This window comes from Periophthalmus magnuspinnatus, unplaced genomic scaffold (genome assembly GCF_009829125.3).
Source record: "Periophthalmus magnuspinnatus isolate fPerMag1 unplaced genomic scaffold, fPerMag1.2.pri scaffold_61_arrow_ctg1, whole genome shotgun sequence".
NCBI lineage: Eukaryota > Metazoa > Chordata > Actinopteri > Gobiiformes > Gobiidae > Periophthalmus > Periophthalmus magnuspinnatus.
The window spans coordinates 134,440-151,810 of NW_022986785.1; the positions used below are offsets into that span (position 1 = coordinate 134,440).

Genomic DNA, 17,371 nt, shown 5'->3' on the forward strand with positions numbered 1-17,371 from the left:
TGTGTGTGTTGATACATGTGTGTGTGTGTTGATACATGTGTGTATGTTGATACATGTGTGTGTTGATACATGTGTGTGTGTTGATACATGTGTGTGTGTTGATACATGTGTGTATGTTGATACATGTGTGTGTGTTGATACATGTGTGTGTGTTGATACATGTGTGTGTGTTGATACATGTGTGTGTGTTGATACATGTGTGTGTGTGTTGATACATGTGTGTGTTGATACATGTGTGTGTGTTGATACATGTGTGTGTGTTGATACATGTGTGTGTGTTGATACATGTGTGTGTTGATACGTGTGTGTGTATGTTGATACATGTGTGTGTGTTGATACATGTGTGTGTGTTGATACATGTGTGTGTTGATACGTGTGTGTGTGTGTTGATACATGTGTGTGTTGATACATGTGTGTGTATGTTGATACATGTGTGTGTGTTGATACATGTGTAGTGTGTTGATACGTGTGTGTGTGTGTATGTTGATACATGTGTGTGTGTTGATACATGTGTGTGTGTGTGTTGATACATGTGTGTGTGTTGATACATGTGTGTGTGTTGATACATGTGTGTGTGTTGATACATGTGTGTGTGTGTGTTGATACGTGTGTGTGTATGTTGATACATGTGTGTGTGTTGATACATGTGTGTGTGTTGATACATGTGTGTGTGTTGATACATGTGTGTGTGTATGTTGATACATGTGTGTGTGTTGATACATGTGTGTGTGTTGATACATGTGTGTGTGTTGATACATGTGTGTGTGTTGATACATGTGTGTGTGTTGATATATGTGTGTGTGTTGATACGTGTGTGTGTATGTTGATACATGTGTGTATGTTGATACATGTGTGTGTGTTGATACATGTGTGTGTGTTGATACATGTGTGTGTGTTGATACGTGTGTGTATGTTGATACGTGTGTGTTGATACATGTGTGTATGTTGATACGTGTGTGTTGATACATGTGTGTATGTTGATACGTGTGTGTGTGTTGATACATGTGTGTATGTTGATACGTGTGTGTTGATACATGTGTGTATGTTGATACATGTGTGTATGTTGATACATGTGTGTGTGTTGATACGTGTGTGTATGTTGATACATGTGTGTATGTTGATACGTGTGTGTTGATACATGTGTGTATGTTGATACGTGTGTGTGTGTTGATACATGTGTGTATGTTGATACGTGTATGTTGATACATGTGTGTGTGTTGATACGTGTGTGTATGTTGATACATGTGTGTATGTTGATACGTGTGTGTTGATACATGTGTGTATGTTGATACATGTGTGTCTGTTGATACGTGTGTGTATGTTGATACATGTGTGTGTTGATACGTGTGTGTGTTGATACGTGTGTGTGTGTGTTGATACGTGTGTGTGTGTTGATACGTGTGTGTTGATACGTGTGTGTGTGTTGATACATGTGTGTATGTTGATACATGTGTGTGTGTTGATACATGTGTGTGTGTGTTGATACGTGTGTGTGTGTTGATACGTGTGTGTGTGTTGATACGTGTGTGTATGTTGATACATGTGTGTATGTTGATACGTGTGTGTGTGTTGATACGTGTGTGTGTGTTGATACGTGTGTGTGTGTTGATACATGTGTGTATGTTGATACGTGTGTGTGTGTTGATACGTGTGTGTGTGTTGATACGTGTGTGTATGTTGATACATGTGTGTATGTTGATACGTGTGTGTGTGTTGATACGTGTGTGTATGTTGATACGTGTGTGTGTGTTGATAGGGGTGTGTGTGTGTATGTGCCTTACTAAACTTTGACCAGGTCTAAACAAGGACGAAACCAGGACTAAACCAGGACTAAACCAGGACTAAACCAGGACTAAACCAGGTCTAAACCAGGTCTAAACCAGGACTGAACCAGGACTGAACCAGGTCTAAACCAGGACTAAACCAGACTAAACCAGGTCTAAACAAGGTCTAAACCAGGTCTAAACCAGGTCTAAACCAGGACTGAACCAGGACTGAACCAGGACTAAACCAGGACTAAACCAGGACTAAACCAAGACTGAACCAGGTCTAAACCAGGACTAAACCAGGACTAAACCAGGACTAAACCAGGTCTAAACCAGGACTAAACCAGGTCTAAACCAGGACTAAACCAGGTCTAAACCAGGACTAAACCAAGACTGAACCAGGTCTAAACCAGGACTAAACCAGGACTAAATCAGGACTAAACCAGGACTAAACCAGGTCTAAACCAGGACTAAACCAGGTCTAAACCAGGACTAAACCAGGACTAAACCAGGTCTAAACCAGGTCTAAACCAGGTCTAAACCAGGTCTAAACCAGGACTGAACCAGGACTGAACCAGGTCTAAACCAGGACTAAACCAGACTAAACCAGGTCTAAACAAGGTCTAAACCAGGTCTAAACCAGGTCTAAACCAGGACTGAACCAGGACTAAACCAGGACTAAACCAGGACTAAACCAAGACTGAACCAGGTCTAAACCAGGACTAAACCAGGACTAAACCAGGACTAAACCAGGTCTAAACCAGGACTAAACCAGGACTAAACCAGGTCTAAACCAGGTCTGAACCAGGACTGAACCAGGACTGAACCAGGACTAAACCAGACTAAACCAGGTCTAAACAAGGTCTAAACCAGGTCTAAACCAGGTCTAAACCAGGACTGAACCAGGACTGAACCAGGACTAAACCAGGACTAAACCAGGACTAAACCAGGTCTAAACCAGGTCTAAGCCAGGACTAAACAAGGACTAAACAAGGACTAAACCAGGTCTAAACCAAGACTAAACCAGGTCTAAACCAGGACTAAATCAGGTCTAAACCAGGACTAAACCAGGGTCTAAACCAGGACTAAACCAGAACTGAATCAGGTCTAAACCAGGACTAAACCAGGACTAAACCAGGTCTAAACCAGAACTAAACCAGGTCTAAACCAGGACTAAACCAGGTCTAAACCAGGACTAAACCAGGACTAAACCAGGACTAAACCAGGTCTAAACCAGGTCTAAACCAGGACTGAACCAGGACTGAACCAGGTCTAAACCAGGACTAAACCAGACTAAACCAGGTCTAAACAAGGTCTAAACCAGGTCTAAACCAGGTCTAAACCAGGACTGAACCAGGACTGAACCAGGACTAAACCAGGACTAAACCAGGACTAAACCAAGACTGAACCAGGTCTAAACCAGGTCTAAACCAGGACTAAACCAGGTCTAAACCAGGACTAAACCAGGACTAAACCAGGACTAAACCAGGACTGAACCAGGTCTAAACCAGGACTAAACCAAACTAAACCAGGTCTAAACAAGGTCTAAACCAGGTCTAAACCAGGTCTAAACCAGGACTGAACCAGGACTGAACCAGGACTAAACCAGGTCTAAACCAGGACTAAACCAGGACTAAACCAGGTCTAAACCAGGACTAAACCAGGACTAAACCAGGACTAAACCAGATCTAAACCAGGACTAAACCAGGTCTAAACCAGGTCTAAACCAGGACTAAACCAGGACTAAACCAGGACTAAACCAAGACTGAACCAGGTCTAAACCAGGACTAAACCAGGACTAAACCAGGACTAAACCAGGTCTAAACCAGGACTAAACCAGGACTAAACCAGGTCTAAACCAGGTCTAAACCAGGATTAAACCAGGACTAAACCAGGACTAAACCAGGACTGAACCAGGTCTAAACCAGGTCTAAACACTTTAGTATTGACAAATATTCGTTTTCAGCACCTATTGCTAATAATCCAGATTTTCAACTCACCTGTACTGATTCTGGCTTTAAAGAATGGAGGGAAGTAGGCATTACAAAAATATCAGATCTCTATGTAGATGATTTTATAAAGTCATTTCAACAATTAAAAAATGAATTTAATCTCCCACAAGCTCACTTCTTTCGATATTTGCAAATTAGAAGTTATCTCAATTCTATTACATATTACAAAAATGGTGTAAAAAACAGTATTTTGGATAATATTTTTATAAAAGCTGTTGTGCTTAAAGATAAAATTATAACAAATATATATGACCATATTAATATGAATACAGGTGTAGTTATTAATATTAAGAAAAGTTGGGAATATGACTTTGGTGTTAAATTGGATGATCAACAGTGGATCAAAGTACTAAATGATGCAAAACAAATCACTAAATCAAATAAATCTCATGAAGTACAGTATAAAATTATTAATAAAATGCATGTGACCCCTGTAACTCGGAGTAAATATGAAACTTGCACAACACTTTGTTTTAAATGCAAAAAGGAAGCAGGAACCTATTTTCATTTAATGTGGTCATGTCCAATTATTCTTTCATTTTGGTCTTCAGTTCTTCAGGAAACTGAAAAATATCTTGGAGTAAAAGTACCTGAAGACCCTAAGGCTTGTATATTGGGTATAAACAACTATACTCGAGAAACAAAAATGCTTAATGTTATAATGTACGCTGCACGCCTTTCTATACTCCAGGTATGGATCCAGGAACAATCTCCCTCCCTCACCCTCTGGCGTGAAAAACTTCTATCAATTTTGCCTTATGAAAGGCTTTACAATGTCCTTGAAGGAAAGTTAGACTCTTTTGTTAAGGACTGGTCGCCCCTGCGTGAGTTTTTAGGCCCAGAATGGCAGACAATAACACATATAGGACTAAAAAGTTAAATGGGTAATAGATTCCCTGTGTTTTTGGTTTTTTTTGTGAAGTGAATCTGAAGTAGACCAGATTATTGATATTTTATGTTATAAAGGCTCCTTTTGGTATGATATTGTCCCCCTTGTGTGTGCTTATTTGGTGTTGGTGTGGTTTTGTTTTTTTTTGTGTATTTTTATATTTGTGTTATCAGTAGATATGTATTCAGTTTGTTATTGTGAAATATCATGTAAATAAATAGTAAAAAAAAAAAAAAAAAAAAATCATATTCAAAATTCAGCTGGTAAAACCTTATTCTCATTTTGTTTATTTTTGATTTTGTGAAGACCAGTTCCATGACGACGTCACAGAATGCACGTGCCACACATCTCCATGGAAACGCGTGATGTCACAAAGAACTGTAGTGGAACTACAAAAACTGTAGTGGAACTTACACTTCACACAGCAGCTCATTCTCACTCAGACTGTCCACCGAGACAGACGTGTTTTACCCTCAAAACAAATAAATCCATTTACATATACAAAACAGCCACGAGCGCTCCAATGGCCACATTCGAAGAGCTGAGGAAGGAGCAGATGTTGTTTGATGCCTTGCTCAACGTGGCCGGCGTACAATTCCCGGCACACAAGCTGGTCCTGTGCAGCTGCAGCACGTACTTCAAAGCTCTGTTCACCAACTGGTCGAGCCCTGACCGCGAGGTTTTTTGACATCTCTCATGTGTCAGCTGATATTATGGAGATCATCCTGGACTACTGCTACACTCGGGTGGTCCACATCACCCCGGAAAACATCCAGGCGCTCTTTATCGCTGCTGACTTCTTAGGTGTGAGCGGGATTACCCAAGCCTGCTGTCGGGTCATGAAAGAGCAACTGTCCCCCAGTAACTGCATCGCTGTCTGGGGCCTCACAAACCAGTACCACTACCCCGAGCTGAAGAAACAAGTGTTCTCATACATCCTGAAGCACTTTGAAGATGTGGTGTCCAGCTCTGAAGAGTTCCTCCATCTCTCCAGGGAAGACCTCTGTTCCATCATTGACGAAGATCAGTTGAACGTGAAGGAGGAGAGCACCGTGTTTGAGGCGGTCCTCAGATGGGTCTCACACGCTCCTCAGGAAAGAATTACACACTTGGCCAATCTTCTGACAAAAGTCCGTCTGGCTCTGGTCCACCGCGACTACTTTATTCAGCAGGTTCATGGAAATAACCTGCTCCAGAACAATCATGAATGTAAGGCCGTGGTTATGGATGCCCAAGTTAGGGGATCCAATGTCTCCCTGTCCTCCCGTCTAGCCCGTCCGAGGCTGCCCCAAGCGCTCCTTCTAGCCATTGGCGGTTTCAGCGAAACAAATCCAGTCAACAACATCGAAGTGTATGACAACCGTGCCAACAGGTGGGTGGACGTGGCTAATAATGACAGGACACCACGGGCCTATCACGGTACAGTGTTCCTTAACGGATGTGTGTACTTGATTGGAGGGTTCGACGACGTTGTAGAGTTCAACACTACCCACAAGTACGACCTGGCCAATCACACGTGGCAAGAAGTAGCGCCCATGCATTCACCGAGGTGCTATGTCAGCGTGGCTTTGCTGGATGGTTTGATCTACGCCATGGGTGGGCACGATGGAGACGTGAGGCTGGAGACGGTCGAACGATACTCTCCAGAGACCAACCAGTGGACGATGATTTCTCCTATGAACGAACAGAGGAGCGACGCCAACAGCACAGCGTACGACGGGAAGATCTACATCTGTGGAGGCTTTAATGGCGAGCAGGTTCTGGACACAGCTGAGTGCTACAACCCACTCACCGATCAGTGGACCATGATCTCAAACATGACCAACAGACGCCGTGGGGTCGGTGTCATCGCCTATGCCAACGAAATCTACGCTGTCGGTGGCTTTTCTGGGATGGTCCGTTTGAACACCATGGAGGCCTATAACCCCAGGACCAATACATGGCGCCCCCTACCTGACCTGCTGTACGGGCGCAGCAACTTCGGCATTGGGGTTGTTGACGAGCGGCTGTACGTTGTGGGCGGGTTCAACGGCTCCACCACCATTAACCGTGTGGAATGTTTTGATGTGAAAACCGGAGTGTGGTCGGAGGTGCAGAACATGGAGATCTCTCGTTCTGCCCTGAGCTGCTCCGTGGCGTACGACCTTCCCAACATGGCCGACTATGCCGCACCCCGCGCCGCTCTTCCTGATGACGATCCCGCTGAGGAGTAGTCCCTCACTCCTTTAAATAAAAGCATCCATTAACTGCAAAAAAAAGTGTTCAGCTTTTCTTGTTGTCTCGGGTATTAAACTATCATCATTTTACATTTTGTTCTCTGTAAACTGCGGTATTGATATAAATGTCAAGCAACAGATTTTCATTCACCTTTAATAAAATGTATGTATAATATTTTTTTATTTGAATATATTTTATATTATTTAATGTATTTTATATATTTTAATATATTTTTTTTATTTTTCAACTCTAAATTTATGACCCAGAGGTTGATTTTCTTTTATAAATGCAAGTAAATACAGAGCAGTGGGCTATTTTAACATTTAAAAATCTATTTACATAACACATCCTCTTTAAAACAGACTTGGCAAACGTAAAATTAACAATCACATGAGCAGTAACGTGACCACGAGCCTATCACAGTCCCACATGTAACACTCTGTAACTCTGTGATTTTTATGGGTGAGTAAGCAGACTTGGGGTGGACATCAATCTTTAGTCGATAACAGTTTAGTAACAGCACTTTTGATTCAATTCAATTAAATTCATTTATTTTTCTAACGCCCAAAATCACAACAGTTGTCTCGAAGGGCGTTCATGTTTTGGTTGATGGGGGAAACCGGAGTACCCGGAGGAAATTGATACAAACTAATAGCAAATTGGTATGTTTATTTTACATATTGATTGCATAATGAGCCATTTAGAGTCAAATTATAGAAGCCTAGATCTACATAGTTTATTGATATTTGAATATTTATACCTTATTGATGCAGCTGAGCCTTTAGTACTGTTGTTATCTATGGAATTATCATTATGCATCTAGAAACATATGAGACACTTACTAAACAAAATGTACCTTCATGAAGAGATACTTAACACTGCGCCGGTCCGACAGATGCACTTATAATACAGCCTCATGTGTCACAATCGTTCCCTCAAACACAGCCGAGAGCTCACAATCAGCTGCAAATCAAAACCACGTCTCTCCTGAAGAATCGTCCTGTGTTTCCCTGAAGCAGATCCAGAACAGCCACATGTTCCTCCACACACACACAGTCTCATTATTCCACTGATGCTGCTGCTCCTTCATAAACGCACAGATCACAGACCAGACGTCTCCTCGCTGCCCCGGCCGCTGTCACTCCTCTGCTCCGTCTGGATCCTCCATTTCACACAAAGTAGCTCTGAAACTAGCTCATGTTTGATTAAATGACGATCCGTATTTGTAACTAATATTGGATTATTACAAACACAAAGCTACAAACAATAACTTGGTGCTAAAGTGAGTTATTTTAGTCACTTGTGTTGAAAGCTGGTGCTGTTGTTGTCGCCTCTTGCTGCACATGCACACTTACAAAAACTCTCGTCAGACGTACAATTCCCATGGATCTATAATATGGGTTTATTCAGCACTGTTTGAGTCGGTCCTCAATAACACATGCACAATCCTCCAAAACAGGAGTCTCAAACATGCGGCCCAGGGAACAATTGCGGCCCACGAGACAATATTTTGTGGCCTGTGAGACAATATTTTGCAGAACAATATCAAAGTTTAATGTTAGTGTGGCATTACCATGTTGTGTGGAGAACGTTCCACCAAATCTGTAAACCCCAAACACACATGTCACTCGCGCTGTGTGCTCCCGTCACAAAACATTCAACAATAACGATAACAATAATATCCATAAAATCCACAAGAACTGGCATATTTCCTCACATATGTTGAACAGCGATGATGTTTGAGAAGATTTTTACAAAGATTTTCACCCTGACTCCCCTCAGGCCCTCTACGCCATGGGTGGGCACGATGGAGACGTGAGGCTGGAGACGGTCGAACGAAAAAAAAAAACAAAAAAACAATTCCTCTAGTGCTTTTCTCAGCATCTTTTATTATTTTTATGCACAAATTAAAGGTTTTCTTGGAATATTTATTGAGATATACTCATTAGCAAACACTTTTTGGCATTTTAATTTTAATTTCTAACATATGTATTTCAATAGTATATATTTTTTTCCATTACCATGGCAACATGCTTGCAAATACGGATGTTCTCATTGCCTTTTTTGTTCAGTATTGCAAGACGGATGTCCGTGCCATATTTGATTTGTCTGCAATAAACAAAATATGGTGGCATCTTTCAAAGTTTCAAGGGGTCACTGTAGAACAGTTTTATATCATATCTATACAAGTTTAACATCGCTATGTTCAGGTCATCAATGCACACAAATTGGGTCTGGCTCAATTTGACATCATCTATGAGAAATACACACATTTTTATGCTTATTCTTATTATAGCAAATTCTCACTGGTTTGTGGATTTGCCACACCCACATTTCAGATTTCATCAAAAATCTACACATATTTAATTGGACATGGTTCTTGGTTTAACCAATTTTCAAGTCTTTTGGAAGACATTCCAAGGTGGAGATGTTACAAGTAAGACAAGTACAATTTTGGGTCATATAGTTTTTACTCATCATTCCATGTGGTATTGTCATGACGACTTTAATTTTTGTAGGTTTGAAAACATTTGGCCTCTTCTTCCATTGGCAGTTATTTTGACTTTTTAAGGGGATGCCACGGAAACGAAACCTTTTTCATCTTTTTTAATTGTGCTTTTGGATTACTCCTTCTGTTGGGAAAATTGAATTTTAGGCCAGGATTAATGTAGAGCATCTATTTAGTCTACAACAAAGTCCAGAACTCTGAACCCAATTCATTTCAATGACATATTTTTTATGGTACCACGGAAACATGGTTGCAAGTAGATGTATTTTCTCATTGGCTTTTTTGTTTAGTTTGCCAAGCCAGATGTCCATGCCGAATTTCCAATGTTTATGACAAAGTAATTTTTTTTGATCCAATTCAAAAGTTCAAGGGGGCGCTGTGGAGCAATATAATGTCTGACCTATGCAAATTCTATATGTATGTGTTCAGATCCACATTTTGAAAAAAATGTATATTAATGCCGGGAAATAAGACACTGCATGTGTGAGTTACGCGCACTTTAACACTTCAAAATATTGTTTTTTTCTTTGATTGCTGGCCACACCCACATTTTATGATGTAGAAAAATCCAAGACATTTCCTTATAATCCCACATGGGTCTACTTCATTTTGACCAATTTGGAAGTTTCTTGAATGAAAATCCAAGGCGCAAAAAATCCAAATGTGAGAGGTAAAATTTTGAAAAAATGGGGTTCCACCCACAATGGCCGACTTCCTGTAGGGCAGGGGTCGGCAACTTCGCTTGGCTTCGGGCCAATTTTTTTCAGCGCCCACAGGTGGCGGGCCAGATGGTAAAGGTATTGGCTTACATATATTTATAAATACATAAATATGAATTACATGCATTTTAACTCACCTAAAACAGCCAATTAAAAAATCCTCGGGCAAAAGCTTTTGCTCCTTTTATTATGGTTTTGGTAAGAATTATGCCTTTGTTGAACATGGTAATATGGATACTAAAGGCGCACAGTATCGGGTAGAGCTATGAAAAACTTTTCACTTTAAGGTTTTACCTCATTTATTCAGGTCTTTGTCTCATGATATTAATTGAAACTAATACTTTTGTGGTTAAAATGTGCGGATTTAAACAAGGATAAAATCTTTCTAAGACGGTTACTTGAACCAGGAAGCTGCGTAATTATTGCTTATCGTCAAATCTCTCCATCAAAATTCTTTTCTCACGCTGTCTTCTTGTGACCATCACTGCGATTTAGCTCTGCCTCGAAGGTTAAACTACGACAGGCTTTTAGTCGTGCGTAATACCGCACTAACGGCTTCCTTACTCCGCATTTGGTGCCGTAATGACCTGCACCTTTACGCACGACTGTGGGAGAGCTGTAGGACTTGGATGATGCCAAGTGCAGCAAGGATCATGATAAAATCACAACGTAAATGAAAAATGTTTAAAATTGACATGGCTAAGTGGATTTATGTTGTGTCAAACATGAGCAAAGGTCGGGAACAATAAAACCTGACATGCGGACAAAAAGCAAGTCCCCACCCCGGTTAAAAGAAATCTTCAAACTGAGTATTTTGACAGTTTTGTGATTAAGTGATTTATTTTAATAAAATAGGGAATTTTGAATAACTAACCACAGAAGTGCAAGAAGGCTATAGCGTAACGGGTGCACATTCCTTGAGCTGCGCGCAGTCTGCACACTTGCCTCACCAGATGTCCAAAAACAGCCACGATTTTGACTGGTGAAGGTGTATGTACACACCAGTTCATTGTTTGCTTTTAATGTTGTGTTACATGCACATCATGGGCAGTGGAATGCCCGTAGCAGTGCCCACATAACTTGGTATTTGTCGTAACGGTGGGTGCAGCGGACCAAAGGATGCAGACTCGGGGAATATTTACATAAAGAAATGACAAATGGTGCAGTTCGAGGGTTGATCCGGCAGTGAGCAGGAGGTGAGGCACGGGCCAGGATCCAGGAGCGGAACGTGGAGCGCAGCGGAGATGACGATGCGGGCAGCACCAGGGCAGGACGCAGAGTGCTAACCAGGGTCCGGGGTCGCGGAATGCAGAAATAAAACAGACAGTACCAGGGCTGGGAAGCAGGGTGGAAGCAGGGTCGGAGCTGAGCCGGGAGCGCTGGAGCTGAGACGGTTCAGCAAGCTGGGTGGAGACGCACATACGATCCGGCACCGAACGGGATGAGGCTGAAACGAAGATGAACCGGCACTGAACAGGGTGTAGAAACGCAGATGATCTCGCCCTGAGGGTCTGGTCCTGCCTCCTCTTATACACAGCAGGTGGTGGTGATCGCGCTGATGAGCTGCAGGTGCGCGCAGGAGGAGCCAGGAGCTCAGCCCAGCTCGGCAGGTGAGGGAGGGAAGGAGCAGGACAGGAGGAAAAACGTGGAGCAGACGGAGCGGATCATGACAGTATTAAAGAATCAATGCCGGAAGAAAGTCCAAAATCCTCTGGCGGGCCAAAATAAATTGGCAAAGGGCCAACATTTTCCCGCGGGCCGGACGTTGCCGACCACTGCTGTAGGGTTTAGGGTGGGGTCATAATATAATTTTTTACTTATCTTGACATCTTCTATGTTTGTACCAAATTTCATTTGTCTACGATGAAAAAGGTCTCTCATTGCCGCAATGTATTTCAAATTTTGAGGTGGCGCTATTGAGTCATTTTGAAACATTAATTTTTTTGAACATCAAAATAATTAATTTTTCACCAATCTTGAATTTTGGGTCCAATAAAATTGACTTTTCGTTAACGTTCAGGGGGTCAAAAGTGGATTCAAAGTGCCTACCAAAATAATAATAATAATAATGGAAACGCATTTTCCACCCATTATTTTTCTCCTAAACCATAACAGCTACAGTCATGTGACTTTCTCACATTGTGCCCCATCACAAATAAGGCCCCTGTGAATTTTTTCACACGTCCACAACAAATCGATTGTCTTCTATTAATTTTTGAAAATGAAATTTGAAGAGGGCGCTAGAGAGCCATTTTGTGAGAGAGTGCCTTGATTTGCATATCATTGCGTTCAGCTCACAAATGTGCATAAACGCTGTATTAGCGTTTTCCCAACAAAAAATGCGTGAAAGAGAAATATTTTTTTGAAATATTCCAAAATTTGCGATTTTGTTGAAAATTCACCCTGACCACACCCAAAGTCATAATCAAAATGTAATTGTTAATCTTTAATCACACATGGGTTTAGTGGGATTTGGCCAAATTTGAAGTGTTTGTGATGAAAACTGTGCGAGAAAATGTCCTGAATGTGAGGGTGTGCACTTTTGTCGTTCCCGGGTTTGATCCAATATGGCCGACTTCCTATACATTTTAGGGCGGGGCCATAATATTATTTTTGTCATGTCCCGACATGTACTATTTTTTGATGTGAGTTTCAGATTTTTACGTTGACTTTTTTCCGAGTCGGGCTCCCATTGGCCCCATGAAAATCAAAGTTTGAGGTGGCGCTACCGAGTCGTCTTTCGTTATTTTTTCTCGGGGTCTTTTGTGACAATTAGAGCTCGTCGAGTTCTAATTTTTGACACCACTCACTGCCATGTCGGGGCGTGTTTACTACTTGATTTTTGCCATTTTCCGGGTTTCGGACGCGGTTTTAATGAGTCCCTCGCCGGGACGGAGTCCCAGGCTCGGGCCTAATAATAATAAGAAGAAGAAACCCAGGAAGAACAATGCCCCTCCAAAAAAGTCAAGAAATCTAATGGGAAGTTGCCTGTTGGATTTGGAAGTGACATCATCACTTTAACAGCTCCATTCAAAGGAAGTCTGCCTGGTTTTGCCCCATTAGAGTTTTGTAACAAGTTCAGTGTCTAATATTCTCAAACCAAGATGGCGACTGCATCAAACCAGTTACTTGCCCCTGAGCTTTTCCTCTGTTTGAAATGCCATGTCTGTTTCTGCTCCATATTATTTATAATATATTAAGATAGACACTGTATAACTGGAGGAGTTACCTTCCACCTGGTACACCTCACACTCGATCAGCTGAAGGTCGTTGCCGTGCATTTCATCAGGAGTGAAGGCCGTGTAGTATTGTCCTGGATTACTGTGAACAGCAGCGCCTCCATTCATCAGAATCAAACTTTTTCCAAAATATGGCCCTGAGTTACCGACCATTTTGACAGCATAGTTACTGTAGGTGGTGGGATATTTGAGCAGAGCATCTCCTTTAAAGGTAAAGAGAAACGCCTTCTGGTCGTTGACATATTGACCAGTCTGACTGAAGGGGGCGCTGGTGTACCCTCCGAACACGTGTCCGGAGCTGTTGTATCCCACAGAGATGGAGGGTCCTCGGGCGTCACAGCGCTGATGGAACGCTGCTCCAGTGAAGCCGTGGATGGAAGCTTTAAAGAGCAGCTTCAGCTTCACTCTTCCTTCCAGCTCACTGCACAGCGCCCTCTGCTGGACACTTGTCAGGTTGGAGTTCATGACTCTACACGGCCTTCAGGACCTTCAGAAGAAAAGAAGTTAAGTCATTTCAGATGAATATTGTGATTTAAAATGTCCAAATTATAACATAAAGATCCACGAGTGTCACAGATTATAACTATAGAGCAAACACAGGCACAATATGGCTGATTTAATAAAAAGAGAATGTCCTGAGTTTTAGCTGAATGTGATATTGTTCTACAAAAGTCACATAATGACTCATTATTTATATTCAGTTCTTGTTTCTGAAATAGAAAAACCACTGGCTTGGCAACTTGTAATTATTATGTTCACAGAGTAATTTGCACCTTAATTTTAGCCTTTTCTTTAAATCAAATCAATTCAGCTAATATAGACTTTTTTTAGAGCTATAATCATGTTATAGTGGTTTCCCCTCATCATTTACTCGTCTGAAGTTGTGTTTGGAGTGATTCATGTTGGGGTAATCTTTAATCGACTACTTTCAAGACGTCATTTTGTCAATCTACCCCCGTTTACACCTCCCCCCGTCCACGCCCAGTGACCACACACTTCATTATCATTATCTTGAATGAATGTTTGGATTTTATTGGCATTTACACCATTTATGACATGAACCTGTCCAAGAGCTGAAGGTGGAAATAATAAATCCAGAACAAACACGTGTCTTTATGTAGGTCCATGTTTTTGGTGCATTGTTCCTGATAAATAAATAAAATAAACCTCAGCCTTTTCAGCAGCTCTCAGACAATAATAAAAATACTTTTACTTTTCAGTCCAGTTCAAACATGTAGTGAAGTACAGATACTGCTCTCAAATGTACTCAAGTAAAAGTAAAACGTATCTACTTTAAAATGTATTTAAGTAAAGTACAGACAGACCGACCTGAAATCTGAACTACTGATACTTAACTACAGAACTTTACTGTTTTTACTTTATGTTCCACCGCTGCCCAAATGTAAAGCAACAACAAAAGCAGGTGAACCATTCACCTTTAAACAGAATAAAGAAACTTTAAACACGAGCGCGTTTGGATCTTTTGAGTTCACTTGTTTTTCAGGTCAAATCTGTCTCTGCTTTAAAAAAAACATCGTTACAATAAAACTTAATGCTTTTTAGTGAAATATTAAGTGAAATATTAAAGTATAAACGCGGTGTTACCTGGTGTGTGTCTGCAGAAGGAGCAGGATGAATGATTCACGAATACAGAGAAAACGAAACTGACCAGAGCCAAAGTAAAAGCGGATGTGCATTTCAAAGTAAAAGCGGATGTGCATTTCAAAGTAAAAGCGGATGTGCATTTCAAAGTAAAAGCGGATGTGCATTTCAAAGTAAAAGCTTTAGAACGTGATCTGGTGATATTTGGAAAAGTCAAGAATTAGCATCTTATTAATCATATAGGCTATTTTTGTATTAAAAAAAAATATATATATATATATAATTTTTTAATAAATAAGTAATGTTTTATTTTGATTATTTTTACACCCAGAGCTCTCAGTTTGAACCGTTTTAAACATATTTTATCCTTGTTTTTTGTGTCATTAGTCTGTAGATAAAGGAGCTCTCACACTGGCCTCTGTCACATAAATAATCCATCCATCCATCCATCCATTTTCTTCCGCTTTATCCGGGGCCGGGTCGCGGGGGCAGCAGTCTAAGCAGGGACTCCCAGACTTCCCTCACCCCGGACACGTCCTCCAGCTCCTCCGGTGGGACCCCAAGGCGTTCCCAGGCCAGCCGAGAGACATAGTCCCTCCAGCGTGTCCTGGGTCTTCCCCGGGGCCTCCTCCCGGTGGGACATGCCCAGAACACCTCCCTAGGGAGGCGTCCAGGAGGCATCCTGAGCAGATGCCCGAGCCACCTCAGCTGGTTCCTCTCAACGTGTAGGAGCAGCGGCTCTACTCCGAGCTCCTCCCGTGTGACCGAGCTCCTCACCCTATCCCTAAGGGTGCGCCCGGCCACTCTGCGGAGGAAGCCCATTTCAGCCGCTTGTATCCGCGATCTTGTCCTTTCGGTCATTACCCAAAGCTCATGACCATAGGTGAGGGTAGGAACGTAGATTGACCGGTAAATCGAGAGCTTCGCCTTCCGGCTCAGCTCCTTCTTTACCACAACGGACCGATACAGCGACCGCATCACTGCAGACGCTGCACCGATCCGCCTGTCAATCTCCCGCTCCATCCTTCCCTCACTCGTGAACAAGACCCCGAGATACTTGAACTCCTCCACTTGGGGCAGAGACTCACCACCCACCCGGAGAGAGCAAACCACCTTTTTCCGGTCGAGAACCATGGCCTCGGATTTGGAGGAGCTGATTCTCATCCCAGCCGCTTCACACTCGGCTGCAAACCGCCCCAGTGCTGCAGGTCCTGGCTCGAAGAAGCCATCAGGACAACATCATCTGCAAACAGCAGAGATGAAATCCTGTGGTTCCCAAACCAGACCCCCTCCGGCCCCTGGCTGCGCCTAGAAATTCTGTCCATAAATATAATGAACAGAACCGGTGACAAAGGGCAGCCCTGGCGGAGTCCAACATGCACCGGGAACAGGTCTGACTTACTGCCGGCAATGCGAACACAGCTCCTGCTCCGGTCATACAGGGACCGGACAGCCCTTAGCAAAGAGCCCCGGACCCCATACTCCCAGAGCACCCCCCAAAGGACACCACGAGGGACACGGTCGAATGCCTTCTCCAAATCCACAAAACACATGTGGACTGGTTGGGCAAACTCCCATGAACCCTCGAGGACCCGATGAAGAGTATAGAGCTGGTCCAGTGTTCCACGACCAGGACGAAAACCACACTGCTCCTCCTGAATCCGAGGTTCGACTATCGGTCGGATTCTCCTCTCCAGTACCCTGGAATAGACCTTACCGGGAAGGCTGAGGAGTGTGATTCCCCTGTAATTGGAACACACCCTCCGGTCCCCCTTCTTATACAGAGGGACCACCACCCCGGTCTGCCATTCCACAGGTACTGTCCCCGACCGCCACGCGATGTTGCAGAGACGTGTCAGCCAAGACAGTCCCACAACATCCAGAGACTTGAGGTACTCGGGACGGATCTCGTCCACCCCCGGAGCCTTGCCACCGAGGAGCTTGCCAACCACCTCAGTGACTTCAGCCAGGGTGATGGACGAGTCCGCCTCTGGGTCCCCAGTTTCTGCTTCCTCCTCGGAAGACGTGACAGTGGGATTGAGGAGATCCTCAAAGTATTCCTTCCACCGCCCGACAACATCCCCAGTCGAAGTCAGCAGCTCTCCACCCGCACTGTAAACAGTGTTGGTGAAGCACTGCTTTCCCCTCCTGAGGCGTCGGACGGTTTGCCAGAATCTCTTTGAGGCCGTCCAATAGTCCTCCTCCATGGCCTCCCCGAACTCCTCCCAACCCCGAGTTTTTGCCTCTGTGACTGCCCGAGCCGCGGCACGCTTGGCCCGCCTGTACTCATCAGCTGCCTCAGGAGTCCCACGAGCCAACAAGGCTCGATAAGACTCCTTCTTCAGCTTGACGGCATCCCTTACTTCCGGTGTCCACCACCGGGTTCGGGGATTGCCGCCGCGACAAGCACCACAGACC

General features: G+C 43.1%; 2 protein-coding genes across 2 annotated transcripts; one reads left to right on the top strand and one right to left on the bottom strand.

Annotated features, from left to right (window-relative positions):
• The first annotated feature begins 5,100 nt into the window (after positions 1-5,100).
• Positions 5,101-7,022, top strand: LOC117393634 (kelch-like protein 10). The gene is given in 2 exon segments (XM_033991627.2): positions 5,101-5,349; positions 5,351-7,022. Coding segments are annotated over 2 exon segments (1,689 nt in total). The 5' UTR covers positions 5,101-5,190; the 3' UTR covers positions 6,881-7,022.
• Positions 7,023-13,087: 6,065 nt separating this feature from the next.
• On the bottom strand, positions 13,088-15,011 carry LOC117393632 (MTOR-associated protein MEAK7-like). Its single transcript, XM_033991625.2, has 2 exons — positions 14,957-15,011; positions 13,088-13,838 (listed from the first exon to the last, which is right to left on the bottom strand). Exon 2 carries the CDS (start codon positions 13,814-13,816, stop codon positions 13,295-13,297), a length of 522 nt encoding a protein of 173 aa, XP_033847516.1. The 5' UTR covers positions 13,817-13,838; positions 14,957-15,011; the 3' UTR covers positions 13,088-13,294.
• Positions 15,012-17,371: the final 2,360 nt, after the last annotated feature.

Bases quoted from the DNA above. Each gene is read 5' to 3' on its own strand.
- LOC117393632 (XM_033991625.2), bottom strand. From the start codon at position 13,816: ATGAACTCCAACCTGACAAGTGTCCAGCAGAGGGCGCTGTGCAGTGAG.